Source organism: Podarcis tiliguerta (assembly GCF_965153285.1).
Source record: "Podarcis tiliguerta genome assembly, chromosome: 12".
Taxonomy (NCBI): Eukaryota; Metazoa; Chordata; class Lepidosauria; order Squamata; family Lacertidae; genus Podarcis; species Podarcis tiliguerta.
In genome coordinates, this window is record NC_139545.1 from 55250874 (window position 1) to 55269632 (window position 18759).

General features: G+C 47.8%; 1 protein-coding gene across 1 annotated transcript in view; it reads left to right on the forward strand.

The window, feature by feature from the left end:
- PTH1R (parathyroid hormone 1 receptor) overlaps positions 1-18759 on the forward strand; it is a 136074-nt gene that overhangs the window by 69181 nt on the left and 48134 nt on the right. Inside the window, exon 2 of the mRNA XM_083406555.1 lies at positions 9427-9532. Coding sequence (XP_083262681.1) covers positions 9427-9532 — 106 coding nt within the window. The remainder of the gene's footprint in view (positions 1-9426; positions 9533-18759) is intronic.

Consider the following 18759-nt stretch of genomic DNA (forward strand, 5'->3'; position numbering starts at 1 on the left):
AAAGGCTGTCGGACCCTGCCCCAGGTTGCGGGAGCAACATTGCTGTATGCCAGAACTTTCATGAGATCCTGTACCTGTCCTTGCCTGGTTTCCTGCCTCGTGTCCTGCCTTGGCCCTGTCGGACTGACTCCTAGCGGAACCTACGGATTCTGGACCGGACCTGGACCGCGGTTCTCGGGTTACCCCCGGGCCCAGCGCACCTTGGAGGTTTCTAAGCAGAGGTTGGCGGACCATCTGCCCTGAATGCTTTAGCTGAGATTTCTGCATAGCAGGCGGGTCAGACTAGAGAACCCTTGGGTGTCCCACAGAACTCTACAATTCTGCAATTCTATAAACCGGCAGCCCCATCTTCTGGGGGCTCGGGAATCGGTAATCCTATAACGTGTGTGAGGCCCTGTTTTTGAAGATGCTTGAGAAGGATGTCTCTGATTGAAGCGTGGACGCAGCCCAAAACGGAGCGAGGGCTCCAAATTCCTGAGAGTAATTTGATTGGCTCTGCTCGTTAGGGTGATCTTGATTGCAAGGAGCGTGGAGGAAAACGGTCCCAGTGGAAACGCTGGCTCTGGGCCGAGGGCCGCTAGTGAGACTGTGTCAACAATGGCCTGGTTGCCCGGTTAATTACTTTCTCAGCAAACGAAGACCCAAGACAGATGGGGCAGATGTCTCCGTGCAGCGATGTCTAATTTGAGAGGGGGGGGTGGAATTCGCCAGTGAGGGCAAAGATGGGCAGCGTTGAGTAATCAAATATGTTTATTTCCCTCGGTCTCCACCTGCTCTTTTGTTTATGGGCCCTGCCTTCTGGAGCTCTTTAAAACCTGGCACGCTGGACTCCGTCTGGCAGCGTTACGAGGCTTGGCTCCTCAGCGGGATTGAGCAACTTGTTGCCTGGGCAGAGGCTGCCCACCCAGACAGAACTTGCTTGGGCACCCAGACCACCAGCGATGGCTGCTTAGGTTGCCCAGAGGCTTAATTGCCCTGGTTCAATATTGAACTAGATAACCCCACGGTCTGATTCTGTCTGTCAGCCTCCTATGTTCTTATGGACCACGGGGCAAGATGCCACTCAAGATGTCGCACAATTGCACATCTCTTTGTGACGGGCATGGGCAGGGTTTAACCCCAGCTGCTCCAGCTGCACTGTGCACAAACACCCGTTCCCAGCGGGGGAACTGGCGCAGGATGCAATCTTGCCCGCTGGGGGACGTCACCCAGCAGTTGGCAGCTGATTGACAGGTGGGTGTGGTTTGGGGAAACGGCCTCGGGGGGCCAAGATTGACCCACGGGTATGCTGTGGGTTAAACCGCAGAGCCTAGGACTTGCCAATCAGAAGGTCGGCAGTTCGAATCCCCGCTACGGGGTGAGCTGCCATTGCTCGTCCCTGCTCCTGCCAACCTAGCAGTTCGAAAGCACGTCAAAGTGCAAGTAGATAATTAGGTACCGCTCCGGCGGGAAGGTAAACGGCGTTTCCGTGCGCTGCTCTGGTTCGCCAGAAGCGGCTTAGTCATGCTGGCCACATGACCCGGAAGCTGTACGCCGGCTCCCTCTGCCAATAAAGCTAGATGAGCGCCGCAACCCCAGAGTCGTCCGCGACTGGACCTAATGGGCAGGGGTCCCTTTACCTTTACCTTTATAGACAATACAGTGACACCTTGGTTATCAAACGCCTTGGTACTCGAACAACTTGGAACCCGAACGCGGCAAACACGGAAGTAAGTATTCCAGTTTGCGAACTTTCTTCGGCAGTCGAATGTGTTCCGATTTGAGTGTTATGCTGAGGTCTGTCTGTTTTTGCTATTTATTTCTCCGTTTTTGTTTTTGTGACTGTGTGGAACCCAGTTCAGCTACTGATGGATTGATCGATGGATTGTGTGACTGCAGTACGTTGTTTATTGCTTTCATTTTACGGATCAAGGGTCTCGTTAGGTAGCAGAATTCATGTTAAATTGCTGTTTTAGGGGTTGCTTTTAAAAGTCTGGAACGGATTAATCCATTTTGCATTTCTTTCTATGGGAAAGCGCTCCTTGGTTTTGGAACGCTTTGGTTTTGGAACGGACTTCCGGAACAGATTGAGTTTGAGAACCAAGGTACCACTGTACTGAACTAGCTATACTGGTGCTTTGACTCTAGAGAAGGCAGCATCCTCTGTGTGTGATTACTGCGGGACTTCTTTTTTTTTTGGCAGAAATTTATTTATTTATTCACTTATTTATTTATTAAATCTGTATACCACCCTATACCCGTTGCTCAGTTGCTTTGAGCATGGTGCTGATGACGCCAAGCTTGCAGGTTCAATTTCCGTATGGTACTGCTGCATATTCTTGCATTTCAGGGGTTTGGACTAGATGAGCCTCAGGATTCCATCCAACCCCACAATTCTATGATCTCAGGGTGGTACACAACATAAAATCACAATATAAACACTCTCTCCAACCTAGGGTTCAGCTACATTAGTAAAGAAACAACGATTTGAATGTGCTATAAACATCCAACACTAGATGGCACCAGAGAGCAGGAAATTTTTATGCGCTTTTTTCCATAAGGATTTTTTGTTGTTGTTGTTCTAATCTAATTTCAGACTTATTTATAGCGGGATTTTTTCCTGTGTGTAGATCCGCCCTTATACCCCAGGAGCAGCATCTCCTTTTTTGGAACCGAGGGGAACCGATCGAGGCGGCAACTTCCAACATCGCCCGCGTGTCATTGTTTGTTTGGGGGCTTTAGCTGGGATGTTGTTGATGGAGCGGAAAGGACATCTGGGAGGTAGAATTCCTGGTGGCAGACAGGGCGATTTACAAGGGAGATGCCCACCCCCAGAAAGAAAAAAATATATATTTTTAACTCCGACGGTATTTCCAAGGCAGCGGGGAAGAGATGTTCCTTTGGGAGCCTGTCGTCAGCTGTTGTCTTGCGCTATATTTATCAGGACGGCAATGAAAAGGTTCCCCCGCTGCAGCCTTGAAAGAGGGGGGACGACTGTTTAGTGGGGGGCCCCAAACACCTTTAAAGGCTGCAGACATGAGCAGTGTTTCCTAATCCGTAAAGAGTGTGCAGCAGGCACATGCCTGGGTGCTTAGATCCAATTCCCATTCTCCTGGGAAAAATGGAATTCAGGAGGAAGTGCGGTCTAGTGGGTGGAGCTTCAAATCCAGGTATCTCGTCGTTGGGAGTTGATTTGGGAATACACATAGAGAGTTGTTCTCATGGGCTTGTTTCAGGAATATTTGGACTGATTGAGTTACTGAGTTGCGCGTGTCAATACAGTGGTACCTCGGGTTAAGTACTTAATTCATTCCGGAGGTCCGTACTTACCTGAAACTATTCTTAACCTGAAGCACCACTTTAGCTAATGGGGCCTCCCGCTGCTGCTACGCCGCTGGAGCACGATTTCTGTTCTTATCCTGAAGCAAAGTTCTTAACCTGAAGCACTATTTCTGGGTTAGCGGAGTCTGTAACTTGAAGCCTATGTAACCTGAAGCATATGTAACCTGAGGTACCACTGTATTGTCTTGGCATTGTATATATCAGGGATGTCCAACCGGTCGATTGCAATCTACTGTTCGATCGCGGGGGGTCCCTGGTTGATCGCAGGACCCTTTCACACCCCCCCCCAAAAAAAAAGAGCTCAACAATTTTGATGAAGTTTCCCCCAAAAAAGCTCGACAACTCTGGTGAATCCAAAGGGTAGATCACTACCAGATTTTCTTTTATATTTGGAGTAGATCGCAGTCTCTTGGAAGTTGGACGTGCCTGGTGTATATTATTTAAGATTTTGTGTACTAGAAGGTGTCGAAGCATCGCACATTATTAATGAATTTTGTAAACCACATACAGAGTTGTTAAATTTGTGAATGATCTCTCCGTAGGATGAGTAAGCTTCCGATGTTCCTTCATTTAAAGGAGTCAAATGCACTCCACCCTCCAATGCGCTCCAAAATTCTCATTGAAATTCTACTCAATTTTGATCCAGAGCAGAATTTGGATGTATAGTTAGCAGAATAAAAACACATTGCAGGATTCAAAAAAAAAACAAAACAGACCAGAGGCAATTGATATTTCATCCAGCAGAGCTTTACTGCTTCTGAAGGCAGATGAGAATAATGGTCACCAATCCAATACATTCAGGATTGGCCCTGTCCGTCAGAAATCCAGTTGCAGCAGATTTAACTTAAACTTACAATCACTTATAATAAGACTAAAACCTTAACACTAAGCGTACGTTTCCAGACTACATCAGGGCTGTTCTCCTCTTCCTCTTAGCTTAACTGCCCTGACTATTCTTTAGACAGGTGTTCTCCGGTTAGCTTTTTCGTCGTTAAATTTTACAATTTACGTCCTTTAATCTTCAGTTCAGTTCTTAATTTAGGCTTAAGGTTGTAAACTCTTAAGCCTGCTAGCCGGATATCTGAGCACGTCATTGTTCAATGCCAGTGTGGTGTGGTGGTTAAGAGCGGTAGTCTCGTAATCTGGGGAACCGGGTTTGCGTCTCCGCTCCTCCACATGCAGCTGCTGGGTGACCTTGGGCCAGTCACACTTCCTTGAAGTCTCTCAGCCCCACTCACCTCACAGAGTGTTTGTTGTGGGGGAGGAAGGGAAAGGAGAATGTTAGCCGCTTTGAGACTCCTTAAAGGGAGTGAAAGGCGGGATTTCAAATCCAAACTCTTCTTCTTCTTCTTCAATGAAAGCTCCACCACCTGGTCGCTCCAAAATCGGGCTTTCTCCCCTAGGGAAGGGTCGCTGGTAAAGTGGTCTCCTTCCCGAACCTCACGGTCTGGTCTTAGGGTCCCCCTTCGACATCGCAGCGGGTCCTTACAGGTTCAGGAAGCCCTCCTGAATGTTTTGGGGGAGCACGAAGCCCTGCAGCCCCCCTTTCACCCTGTCAGTGAGTGCGCATCTCTCAGAGAACAAGAGACGTACAGTCATACCTAGGGTTGAATATGCTTCATGTTGAGCGTGTTCGAGTTGCGTTCCGTGGCAACCGGGAAGTAATGGAGCGCATTACTTCCGGCTTTCGCCGCTCGCACATGCGCAGATGCTCAAAGTGACGTTACACACATGCGCAGAAGCAGCGAAAAGTGATGTGCGCAGACGTGCCGTAGCTAGTTACATTTGCTTCTGGATGCGAACGGGGCTCCGGAACGGATCCCGTTCGTATCCAGAGGTACCACTGTATGTCCGAAGCTGACCCGCGGCAAACAGGAAGCAGCAACTTTACAATAAAGCATATCTGAAGGAGCGTCTCCACCCCCATCGTTCAGCCTGGACACTGAGGTCCAGCTCCAAGGGCCTTCTGGGGGTTCCCTCATTGCGAGAAGCAAAGCTACAGGGAACCAGGCAGAGGGCCTTCTCGGTGGTGGCGCCCGCCCTGTGGAACGCCCTCCCACCAGATGTCAAAGAGAACAACAACTACCAGACTTTTAGAAGACATCTGAAAGCAGCCCTGTTTAGGGAAGCTTTTAATGTTTGATGTATCAGTATTTTAATATTTTTTTGGAAGCCACCCAGATGGGCGGGGTATAAATAATAAATTATTATTATTATTACATTATTATTATTATTATTATTTATTATTATGCGTGTTCTCCTTCATGGAGAGCACGTGTTGCGGTGGGGTCTAACAAGACATCCCACTGTTGCTGGGCGGGTAAAAGTTAGTTGGCCACCATTGCGATTGGGCTCCTCTTGCCGTTGGGGAGAATTTGAAGTTGCCATTTTGTGATTGACAGCCACGAAGTATATATTCCCTGCGCGCAGCGTTGAGCTTCCTCTTTTCGCTGCGCGCATCGGATCACCCGCCCACCCTCCCTATATTTAGAGTTTTTTGCATTGATCTTGCTATGCCTGTCATGGGGTCGTCTGCTTTGGGGGCAGGGGCCTGGTAGGAATTTTGTCCATTTGGCTGATTGGCTGATGCCGTTTGGTTTTTGCCTAAAGGTAAAGGGACCCCTGACCATTAGGTCCAGTCGTGACCGACTCTGGGGTTGCAGCGCTCATCTCGCTTTACTGGCCGAGGGAGCCGGCGTACAGCTTCCGGGTCATGTGGCCAGCATGACTAAGCTGCTTCTGGCGAACCAGAGTAGCGCACTGAAACGCCGTTTACCTTCTTGCCGAAGCGGTACCTATTTATCTACTTGCACTTTGACGTGCTTTCGAACTGCTAGGTTGGCAGGAGCAGGGACCGAACAACAGGAGCTCACCCCGTCACGGGGATTCGAACCACCAACCTTCCGATCGGCAAGTCCTAGGCTCTGTGGTTTAACCCACAGCACCACCTGCGTACTGCGTAGCAAATCATCACAACTTGTAAGGTTGCGGTTAGGCATTGGTTTTATGAATTGGTTGGTGGAGGGGCATGGGATTGGCTGTGCCTGCCCCTCTAATGCTGCTGCTGCAAGGGTATTCCATTAAAAGAATCCAGGGGCTCGCCATGCTCTTGTCCGAACCCCTGTCAAGGGGCTAGGGCCACGCAAGACCCCCTGGGAGCATTTGGGGAGAGGCGAGGGCATGGTACCCAGCTTCATCTTTCTCCCCAAAATTTTTTCCCTTTCTGACTTTTGTGGGCGTGCGAATGTCAGTCTGTCCCCGTGCGGCGTCAGATAGTCGCAACCAATGCCTAAGCAACCACTCACATTTTTGTATTTTAATAAAGTTGTGGCCAAAATTATGCCAAAATTATGTTTTATTGGGGTGGCTTGGGGACCTTGACACGCAACTTATAATAAGACTAAAACCTTAACTCTAAGCATACGATGTGCAGAACACCACACCAGAAGGAAGAGAGATAGAGAAAGTGAAACCCTGGCTAATTCTGGCCTTATCATTATAGTCAGCATGACTTTGACAAAAGAGATAACAGAACCTGTTTAAGGCAGCTGTACTCAGCTTCTCCGAAGGAGTAACCCAAACATCATGAGCCACCTGCTTGCTTCTTTCACGCAGAGAGGCTTCCAGAACCCTCTTGAATTAAGTAGAATAGGAAAGATCTCTACCCATCAGATCAATACTTTCTGCACCAAGAAATACAAGCTGACAAAGAGCTCCAATGTGGAGGCAGAGGGATTTTTTGGGGGGCAAAGGTTTTATGAAACAGCAACCCCCTGGTTTTGTCTCTGTACCAGTCACATCCAGACAGGGAACCTGTTCCTTTTCCCTCTGCAGCCGTTTTTCATCACGAGTTGCAACCCTGCCAGCGGATCAGCGCGGGGTGTCGAGTGACCAGGTGTGAAACGAGGCAGGGACCCCTTTGTGTTCTCATTATTTATAATTGGCCGTTAGAGGTTGTCGTCTGATTCAGGAATTGTGAGTTGATTGCACGCCTGCCCTTTAGCTGATTAATTAGATCAATTGCATTGGCATCTATCTGCATATGAACCAACCCAAAAGAGCAGGGCCTTTTTGAAATGTCAAAGGGGGTATAATTAACTTGCAATTCCACAGAGCCTCTATTCTTTGTAATTCTACCGCTGTCTAAAATTCAGTCACACCTGCAGCTTTTGTTCTGCTCATTTGCTTGTTGTTCCATTGTTCTACTGTCCTGTGATTTGTAGGTATGATCCCTATAAAGGAATATATTATAGAAGATAGATATTAGCATATCATAGAGGAACTCTGTCCCAAACAATCATATAGAATCAGAGTTGGACGGGACCCTGACGATCATCCAGTCCAACCCTCTATAATAGAAATAAGCAGCTGCCCCATTCAGGGATCGAACCTGCAGCCTTGGCCTTATCAGAACCACTCTCGAACCAACTGAGCTATCCAGTGACCACATGGTATTGTGTTGTTGTTTAGTCGTTTAGTTGTGTCCGCCTCTTCGTGACCCCATGGACCAGAGCACGCCAGGCACTTCTGTCTTCCACTGCCTCCCGCAGTTTGGTCAGACTCATGTTTGTAGCTTCGAAGACACTATCCAACCATCTCATCCTCTGTCGTCCCCCCCCTTCTCCTTGTGCCCTCCATCTTTCCCAGCATCAGGGTCTTTTCCAGGGAGTCTTCTCTTCTCATGAGGTGGCCAAAGTCTTGGAGCCTCAGCTTCAGGATCTGTCCTTCCAGTGAGCACTCCTGGCTGATTTCCTTCAGAATGGCGAGGTTTGATCTTCTTGCAGTCCATGGGACTCTCAAGAGTCTCCTCCAGCACCAGAATTCAAAAGCATCCATTCTTCGGTGATCAGCCTTCTTTATGGTCCAGCTCTTACTTCCATACATCACGACTGGGAAAACTATATCTTTAACTGTACGGACCTTTGTTGGCAAGGTGATGTCTCTGCTTTTTAAGATGCTGTCTAGGTTTGTCATTGCTTTTCTCCCAAGAAGCAGGCGGCTTAATCACAGCTAAAGAAGCCATCCAACCTCAGCTTCAAAAAAACCCTTCAATGAAAGAGACCACCACCTTCTGAGGGAGTTCATTCCACAGCTCTTTCTGTCAGAAGGTTCCTCCTGAGGTTTAGTCGGAATCTCCTTTCTCCTAACTTGAGGCCATGGGTTCGGGTCCTGCCCTCCAGATCAGTAGAAAACAAGCTTCCTCCATCTTTGATGTGACAGCCCTTCAGATATTTGAAGGCGGTTATCATATCTCCTCTCAGCCTCCTCTTTTCCAGGATAAACATGCCCAGCTCCTTCAACCGTTCCTCATCAGGCTTGGTTTCCAGACCTTTCACCATCTTCATCTCCCTCCTCTGCACACCTTGCAGCTTGTCAACATCCTTCTCAAATTGTACTGGCAGGAATTGGACACAGTATTCCAGGTGTGGTCTGCCCAAGGCAGAAGAGAGCAATACAGTGCTACCTTGGTTCTCGATCTTAATCCGTTCCGGGAGTCCGTTCGACTCCCAAAACCAAGGCGCGGCTTCTGATTGGCTGCAGGAGCTTCCTGCACTCAAGCGGAAGCGGCGTCGGACATTTGGCTTCCGAAAAAAGTTTGCAAACTGGAACACTTACTTCTGGGTTTGCGGAATTCGGGAGCCAATTTGCTTGACAACTAAGCTGTTCAAGAACCAAGGTACCACAGTACTATGACTTCCTTGATGTGGGTTCTAGACTGCTGTTGATGCAGCCTAGAATCGCATTCGCCTTTTTTGCTGCTGCATCGCACTGTGGACTCGTGTTGAGCTTGTGGTACACTAAGACCCCTAGATCCTTTTCAAGTGTATTGCTACCAATCCAGGTATCCCCATCGTGTATTTCTGCTCCTGGTTATCCCTGCCCAAGTCCAGTTTAGTCCTGTTGCAATACAGTCGTCTTTTGAAAATTGCACCTGTCTGGTGGTTTTGTAGCCATTTCCCCAACCTAAATGATCTGGACACGGTATTGCAGGCATGGGGGGGGGGGGTCTCTTGTGCCCTGCTGTCTCCCACCACTTTATTTGCGAAGCTTGCGGCAATTGATATATCGGCGATATTGACCTCGCTTTGCTCTGTCTCCTTGCAGGAGGATGTGGACGACGTCCTGACAAAGGAGGAGCAGATCTTCCTGCTGCTCAAAGCCAAGGCCAAGTGTGAGCGCCATCTAAAGGCCAAAGGACCCAAACTGCAAGGTGAGTGAGCTTCTCTCCTCCGGACTGTGGGATGTGATACATAAGTAGCAGTCGAGTACAACATTCCTTGTTTTCCTAGAGTGGACATGCAGGAGAATGTTTGTTCCAGCCACTCGAAAACTTCCTGTTTCCTCCTGGCTTGGAGCATCGTTCCTTTAGCATGTGACTAGAGGTGGGAGTGGCCTTACCTGCCCAGGTAACAAAAGGGCAAGGCACGCAGCACACTTCCTTCTTTTCAACTCTCTTTGACTTCCTTTCAGCCAACAGAGGACAAAGGGACTATCCCTAGCAGGGGTAGGCAAACTAAGGCCTGGGGGCCGGATCCGGCCCCATCGCCTTCTAAATCCGGCCCACAGATGGTCCGGGAATCAGCATATTTTTACATGAGTAGAATGTGTCCTTTTATTTAAAATGCATCTCTGGGGTATTTGTGGGGCATAGGAATTCGTTAAATTTTTGCCCCAAAATATAGTCTGGCCCCCCACATGGTCTGAGGGATGGTGGACCGGCCCATGGCTGAAAAAGGTTGCTGACCCCTCTATATGGGATAGACCCACATGTATATACTTTGCAACTAAGTCTGCCTTCACGAATCCAACTGTGAACTGATGATGTGAGGAAACTTATTTTATATACTTAACACAAGATTGTGGTGTGTTTATTCTTTTAAGAGGGATATAAGGGGACTTACCAGGAATCTAATAGTAAGAGGCTTAAACAAGCCTGCAACCAGCTATCTGCTGAATGTTTAAAAGGGGAATGTAAAACTCTGCTAAGTAAAGGAACTTGCTAGCGCAGGTTAAAGGTAAAGGTACCACTAACCATTAGGTCCAGTCGCAGACGACTCTGGGGTTGCGGTGATCAGCTCGCCTTATTGGCTGAGGGAGCCGGCGTACAGCTTCCGGGTCATGTGGCCAGCATGACTAAGCCACTTCTGGCAAACCAGAGCAGCGCACAGAAACGCCGTCTACCTTCCTGCCAGAGCAGTACCTATTTATCTACTTGCACTCTGACATGCTTTCAAACTGCTAGGTTGGCAGAAGCAGGTTCGCCAGAAGCAGCTTAGTCATGCTGGCCACATGACCCGGAAGCTGTACGCCGGCTCCCTCGGCCAATAAAGTGAGATGAGCACCGCAACCCCAGAGTCGGCCACGACTGAACCTAATGGTCAAGGGTCCCTTTACCTTTACCTTTATACACAGCTAATGTCCAGAATCATTCCTGAGTGGTTCAGATTGCCAACTTTTTGCCTTTTAAAAAGAAATCGGCTTGCACGTCTAATAGCAGCCTCATCTGCAGAAGTTATCCAGGATAAAGCTTGACCAGCAAATATATATATATTATCTACATGGTTCTGCCCCTGTCTCCTCATTTAAATCCCAATCTAGGCCGAGAGGCACTCCTTGGCCCAAGGTCACCCAGCACACCTCGTATAGCCGAATGGGGATTTGAATCCAGATCCCTAGTCCCATGCCATAACCACTAAACCATGCTGCCTCTCAGTCACTGCAGATGAAGACGCTGTTAATGACACAAGAGCAGACCCGGCCATTTCCCCCAGTCAGTTGGCAACCAAATGCTGCTTTCCGCTTTCCCAAGAGTCATCAATCTGATGTACTTAGGGGTCCAAATTGCATGTGTCTGGCCCCATTTGTCAAAATTACCAGGCCCCCACACCCACCACAGGGCTGGTTCAGTCTCGCACATATATTTTCTATTTCGAGTTTCGTTTAATGGGTGCCAGATGCAGGGAACCAGAGAGAGAGAGTGTGTGTGTGTGTCAGTTTGCAAAGGGTGTGTGTGCGTGTGTCTGTGTTTGTGACAAACTCTCAGTCCCTTGTCAATACTGCAGCTGTTCTTCATTGAAACCACGGAGAGCCCTGTTTGCCACCCAGAAAGCAGTTTTCCCATTACAGTCCTAGCTGTGAGTCGCTCTGGGACGAGGCTGGGTCCTGAGGTTATGAAAACACCCCTTTCCAAAAACAAAAGTTCTCGTGTGTGTGTGTGTGTGTCCTGAAAACACGCTGCACAGCCTTTTCTGCTTATTTCAGGATTCCTGCTCCATATGGGCAGAATCCCACCCACTTTAACCGCATCCTGGTGGATCTTCATTACATCAGCCAATTAGCACCTCATTGAGACTCCCTCCCACCTCTGGTGCTTTTTCCTGTACTTTTGACCTCGGAGTAGACCTGCAGTAAGACACAGCAGTGCCCCCATTTGGGGGCTCTAAAACCCACATTTGCAGAATCATATTGCTGAAAGGGACCACAAGGGACTTCTAGTCTAACCCCACCGCAATGCAGAAATCCTTTTGCCCAACATGGGGGACTTGAAACTATGAGCCTAAGAGTAGGAGTCTTCCCTGAAGCAGGTAGGTAGCCGTGTTGGTCTGCCGTAGTTGAAACAAAATTTAAAAATTCCTTCCAGTAGCACCTTCTTGTTGTTGTTTAGTCGTTCAGTCGTGTCCGACTCTTCATGACCCCATGGACCAGAGCACGCCAGGCACTCCTGTCTTCCACTGCCTCCCACAGTTTGGTCAAACTCATGCTGGTAGCTTCGAGAACACTGTCCCACCATCTCATCCTCAGTCGTCCCCTTCTCCTTGTGCCCTCCATCTTTCCCAACATCAGGGTCTTTTCCAGGGAGTCTTCTCTTCTCATGAGATGGCCAAAGTCTTGGAGCCTCAGCTTCAGGATCTGTCCTTCCAGTGAGCACTCAGGGCTGATTTCCTTCAGAATGGATAGGTTTGCTCTTCTTGCAGTCCATGGGACTCTCAAGAGTCTCCTCCAGCACCGTAATTCAAAAGCATTCATTCTCGGAGTCAGGAGTGGATTTCATGATCTTTATTCAGCTCATAGTGGTGAGGAGGAATCTAAGTTCCCCCAGAATGTCTGCTTTACATGCATTATTTTCACAATGGGCCCCACGTGATTGGCTAATTCTGGGATTCTCCTGTAAGCCAATCAGGTTGCGGATTCACTTCCACCTGGAGCTGGATTAGGTGGCTCCGGTGGACCAATCAGACTGCTGCATTCTGGACCCTATTGTTCTAGGACCAATCAGACTGCTGCATTCTGAATCCTATTCAACTCAGTACATAACACCCTGGCTGGGTTAAAAGTTACCAGAACATAGTGTATGCAACAACAGCTGAGCGGGTGCTATTTGCCCAAAGATGGGAGGATAAATTACCTACAAAAGAAGAATGGTTAATAAAGATGGTGGACTACCCCGAAATGGCAAAAATCAGACCCGGGAAATCAGAGATCAAGAGCACAATAGATTAAATAAAGGATGGGGAAATTTTATAAGTTACTTGAAAGAACACTCGAAAGAATTAATAACATAGGCAGGGATTGTAAAAAAACAACACTTGCAATGAAGCGAGAATTATTTAGTTTTAAGAAAATATGGAGAAGGGCCTTCTCGGTAGTGGCACCCACCCTATGGAATGCCCTCCCACCAGATGTCAAAGAGAACAACAACTACCAGACTTTTAGAAGACATCTGAAGGCAGCCCTGTTCAGGGAAGCTTTTAATGTTTAATAGGTTACTGTATTTTAATATTCTGCTGGAAGCCGCCCAGAGTAGCTAGGGAAGCCCAGCCAGATGGGCGGGGTATAAATATAAATGAAGAAGAAGAAGAAGAAGAAGAAGAAGAAGAAGAAGAAGAAGAAGAAGAAGAAGAAGAAACGCTGTAGTTTGAAAAGAATATTTAGGGAAACCATGGAGGGGTAGAGGGAAGTCTTGGGATTCTGAGAATCCAATTTGTAAAATGATTATGATTTAAGTAGGTCATTGCTACATTTCTCTACTACCTTTTCCTCCAAGGAGTTCAAGGTCCACGGTTCTCCTCTGCACATTATATCAGGTTCATGGGGCCGGGTGGGGATTCGAACCCTGGTCTCCCAGGTCCTAGGCAAACACTTTAACCATTACCCCACCATTGGCTCTCAGGCAAGTAGGGAGACTGGTTTTCCACCAGTATCTAAAAGTGGAGGTGGTGGGGAGCTGGTTTCAGGAGGCAAAACTCATCTGGGTGGCCCTTTTCCCTCAAACCTCCTTGAGGGACATCTTAGAACGATAGAATCATGGAACTGTAGAGTTGAAGGGGACCCCAAGAGTCATCCAGTCGAACCCTTTGCAATGGAGGAATCTCAGCTAAATCATCCAACATCTGCTTAAAAACCTCCAAGGGTGGAGAGTCGAGAACCTCCTCAGGGAGACCTTTCCCCTCTCAAACAAATCTCACTGTCAGAAAGCTTTCCCTCTTGGCTGAAAGGTCTTGCACAATTGCTTTTGCTACCCATTTCCAGAGCCACCTTGTCTGTGTTAATAAATCAGATTGCATCTTAAAGCAAAAAAAGGGAAAAAATGGTCTATGGAACACTCCAAAGCCACTTCTGAACGTTTTGGCCAAGTGTCTGTACATTCTCTTAATTATGTATGACTTCATCTCACTCATTAAAACTAACAGGACACAGACCCCGGGCCTAAGCGGACCTGACAGCTCTTACAAGCTTGGGAGTGCGGTAGGAAAGAACATCCGATTTCTACACACACTCTCCCACTCTCGCTTTGTTCAAAGCCCCTCTCCTAGCTTGGCTTTCCTTCCAGGCAATTTTCACCTTCATTGTGGCCCTTAAGTGGGAAATCCCTTCTCTTTCCTTCCTCTAATCCCTGTTCCCTGAGAGCCAGTGTGGTGTAGTGGTTGAGAGCGGTAGTCTTGTAATCGGGGGAACCGGGTTCGCGTCTCCGCTCCTCCACATGCAGCTGCTGGGTGACCTTGGGCCAGTTACACTTCTTTGAAGTCTCTCAGCCCCACTCACCTCACAGAGTGTTTGTTGTGGGGGAGGAAGGGAAAGGAGATTGTTAGCCGCTTTGAGACTCCTTAAAAGGGAGTGAAAGGCGGGATATCAAATCCAAACTCTTCTTCTTCTTCTCTTCTGTTCCAAGTGTGCAGCAAATTCATTGGAACCCTTTTACAAAATCAGATCTGTTGGACAGCTCAGATATTATTATTATTTTTATTATTATTATTATTATTATTATTATTATTATTATTAACGCTCTTATGTCACATATGTATACATTATCATATTACATTAAAGGGCATATTAGAATATAATTTCCAACATGTATTCAAAGTTTATATACCAAATTTATGTACCTGAAGAAAGAAAAAACAAAAAATAGAAAAAATAGAAAAAACAAAAAAACAAAATAGTATTTGTACCAACACTACGGACTTCCCGTCAATTTCATTGTATATTCTTTTATATATATATATATATATAAAAATGAATGTACTCTTCTTATTGTATATTGTATACATTTTATCTAATACATTCCAATATCAATATGTACCCTTAATCTTGTTTCTCAACTCAGTCTCTCTCCAACATCAATTGAATGCTAGCATAGATAGTGAATCTTTACTATATTTTAGAATGTATATCTTATATCTATCCCATTTTTACATAATTTTTTGTTTTGAATTGCCTCTCAGGCTATTTGTCAACTGCGCCATTTAAGCAAATTCTTGTAGTTTACAATGCCAATCTGTTATTGTCGGGGCTTCTTCTTCCTTCCACCCCTTTGCCACCAAAGTCCGGGCTGCAGCTGTTGCGTATAAAAATGCCTCTCTAGAGAGAGTGGACAGCTCAGATCTAAGGTCCTGCAAGCAGATCTGGCAAGATCTGCTGCTCTGAACGACAGAGCTGTACAGGAATCAAGGTGTTCACTTTTGCCCCCTCGTCACCTTTGCTTCTGTATCTCTGCTGATCTAGGATTCTTAGCTCTCAGCGGCTGCTTCAGGGAAACAAAATAAAAAAATTCCTTCCAGTAGCACCTTAAAGGTAAAGGGACCCCTGACCGTTAGGTCCAGTCGTGGCCGACTCTGGCATTGCGGTGCTCATCTCGCTTTCTTGGCCAAGGGAGCCGGCGTACAGCTTCTGGGTCATGTGGCCAGCATGACTAAGCCGCTTCTGGCGAACCAGAGCAGCACATGGAAATGCCGTTTACCTTACCGCTGGAGTGGTACCTATTTATCTACTTGCACTTTGATGTGCTTTCGAACTGCTAGGTGGGCAGGAGCAGGGACCGAGCAACGTGAGCTCACCCCGTCGCGGGGATTCGAACCGCCAACCTTCTGATCAGCAAGTCCTAGGCTCTGTGGTTTAACACACAGCGCCACCCGCGTCCCTTAGTAGCACCTTAGAGACCAACTAAGTTTGTTATTGGTATAAGCTTTCGTGTGCAAGAAGTGTGCATGCACACCGAAGCTCATACCAATAGAGGGTGAAAGAGGAGAGCACAAAATATGGTCTGAAGCTCAACATCAAAAAAACGAAGATCATGGCCACTGGTCCCATCACCTCCTGGCAAATAGAAGGGGAAGAAATGGAGGCAGTGAGAGATTTTACTTTCTTGGGCTCCATGATCACTGCAGATGGTGACAGCAGTCACGAAATTAGAAGACGCCTGCTTCTTGGGAGAAAAGCAATGACAAACCTAGACAGCATCTCGGGCTAATTTCCTTCAGAATGGAGAGGTTTGATCTTCTTGCAGTCCATGTGACTCTCAAGAGTCTCCTCCAGCACCATAATTCAAAAGCATCAATTCTTCGGCGATCAGCCCTATTGATGGTCCAGCTCTCACTTCCGTACATCACTACTGGGACAACCATAGCTTTTACTATACGGACCTTTGTTGGCAAGGTGATGTCTCTGCTTTTTAATGAACGAAGTCCAAATAGCCAGGAATGCAACTATCGGAGGAGCAGGAATATCCCTCAGTCCACATTTTGCAAACAGGCCGACCTAATTCATACCTCCTGGAGTAATACATGGGTTTGAACACACACCCACCAGATTTCATGTGCCTCTGACTTTTGCCCTAAAATTCTCACATACCCTCCGACATTTACTCCAATGAAAACCTTATTTCTCCTAATAATAAGGAGGGAGGGCAGGACTCAGAAACCAAACCCCATTAAAGAGGGGAGCCACATGGAATCGATTCCATTGTGGAGCTGCTGCAACCGAGGGGCTCGTAAAATTTTCCTGACTCCACCCGCCCTGCTTGTGATGTTCCTGGGGAGCACAGATCTCCCGTAAAAACTTTGGTGGCCTTTCCATAATTCTCTCCAGGTCTTAATCGTGAACGAAAGCACTTAATTAGCGAAATGAGAGCCGCTCTTGAGGCTCGATCCTCGTGGCTCCTCCTCGAGGGGGAAGGAAGAGTGACTCGGGAGCAAGACTTAAATAAGTGCAAGAATCTGAATTGTAGAGTTGGAAGGGATCCCAAAGGCCATCTAGACCATGAAAAGATGGACAGCCAAGCTCTGCTTAAAAACCTCCATGGAATAATAATAAGAAGAAGAGTTTGGATTTGATATCCCGCTTTATCACTACCCTTGTTGTTGTTGTTGTTTAGTCGTTCAGTCGTGTCCAACTCTTCGTGACCCCATGGACCAGAGCACGCCAGGCACTCCTGTCTTCCACTGACTCCCGCAGTTTGGTCAGATTCATGTTTGTAGCTTCGAGAACACTGTCTAACCATCTCGTCCTCTGTCGTCCCCTTCTCCTTGTGCCCTCCATCTTTCCCAACATCAGGGTCTTTTCCAGTGAGTCTTCTCTTCTCATGAGGTGGCCAAAGTATCACTACCCGAAGGAGTCTCAAAGCGGCTAACATTCTCCTTTCCCTTCCTCCCCCACAACAAACACTCTGTGAGGTGAGTGGGGATGAGAGACTTCAAAGAAGTGTGACTAGCCCAAGGTCACCCAGCAGCTGCATGTGGAGGAGCAGGGAATCAAACCCGGTTCACCAGATTACGAGTCCACTGCTCTTAACCACTACACCACACTACCTCCATGGAAGTAGAGTCCACAACCTCCCAAGGGAGACCGTTCCGCTGCCGAACAGCTCTGACTGCCAGAAAGTTCTTCCTTTTGTTTAAGCCCCTTCCGCCCTTCAGCGGAGGTGGGGTTGTGGTTTCACAGCCCCACCACACGTGCGGCGGCTGGAGCCCCCGTGCGATCGGGGGGATTCCTGGCTGTGTCGCCCCCTGGCTGCTTCCGTGCATGCGCGTGACATCATTTTGAGCGTCTGCGCATGTGCGAGCGGCGAAACCCGGAAGTAACGCATTCCGTTACTTTTGGGGGTTGTAGACCACAAATTATTGCAGACTCTCGGGGGGGGGGACTGCCCCCCTGCTTCCTTCTCCCTCTGAAGCTCCATCTCTGCAAATTATTGCACCGACTCTCACATGGACATCTGTCCAAGCAAGGAAGAGGCATGACTGGAGCTCCAGGAAAGGCGGAAAGGCTCATCGAATCGTATAATTGTAGACTTGGAAGGGAATCTCTGCTAAAGAAACCCTTGCAGATGGCCGTCTGGCTTCAAGATGGGTGCGAAATGGGCAGTGTTATGTACTGAGTTGAATAGGCTCCAAACTGCAGCAGTCTGATTGGTCCTAGAACAATAGGATCCAAAAGGCAGCAGTCTGATTGGTCCTAGAACAATAGGATTCAGAATGCAGCAGTCTGATTGGTCCGAGAACAATGCAGCAGTATGATTGGTTGGCAGGAACCACCCAATCATGCTCCAGATAGAAGTGAATCCACAACCTGATTGGCTTGCAGTAGAATTCCGGAATTAGCCAATCATGTGCAGCCCATTGTGTAAATAATGTATATAAAGCAGATACTTTGAGGGGACTTTCATTCATTCCTCCTCACCACTATGAGCTGAATAAAGAGCATGAAATCACTCTGCGACTCTGAGTATATTTCAGGCAGTGAGGGGTGCTTGGCTCGTGGAGGGAGAGGGGTGTGTGGCCGAGTAGGCGCTGTCATCAAGGGCCACATAGAGAGGAGAGGAGGGCCACACCTCCCCATGTCCCAGAAACCTCCAACTTTTGCGGCATCGACTCATTTTCCAGCCCTCCGTACGTTTACCATATGCAGCACTTGGCTCAGGTTTGCAGGGAGGGAAAACCCGAGAAAGACTTGTGGGTTTTTTTCCTTAAAAAAAAAAATCTAGAGCAGAAAAAATTTGTCCCCACAAGGCTGCGGTTTGCTTGCTTGCTTTTTAAATATAGCTCCCAGATGAAAGGCATCCCGGAGGAACAGGAAACCTCCAAACGCCGTGTGTTTCTCGAGACGTAGGTAAACATGACGTCGCGACCTCGGCGGTGGGCATGAGGTGCCCACCCCGAAATG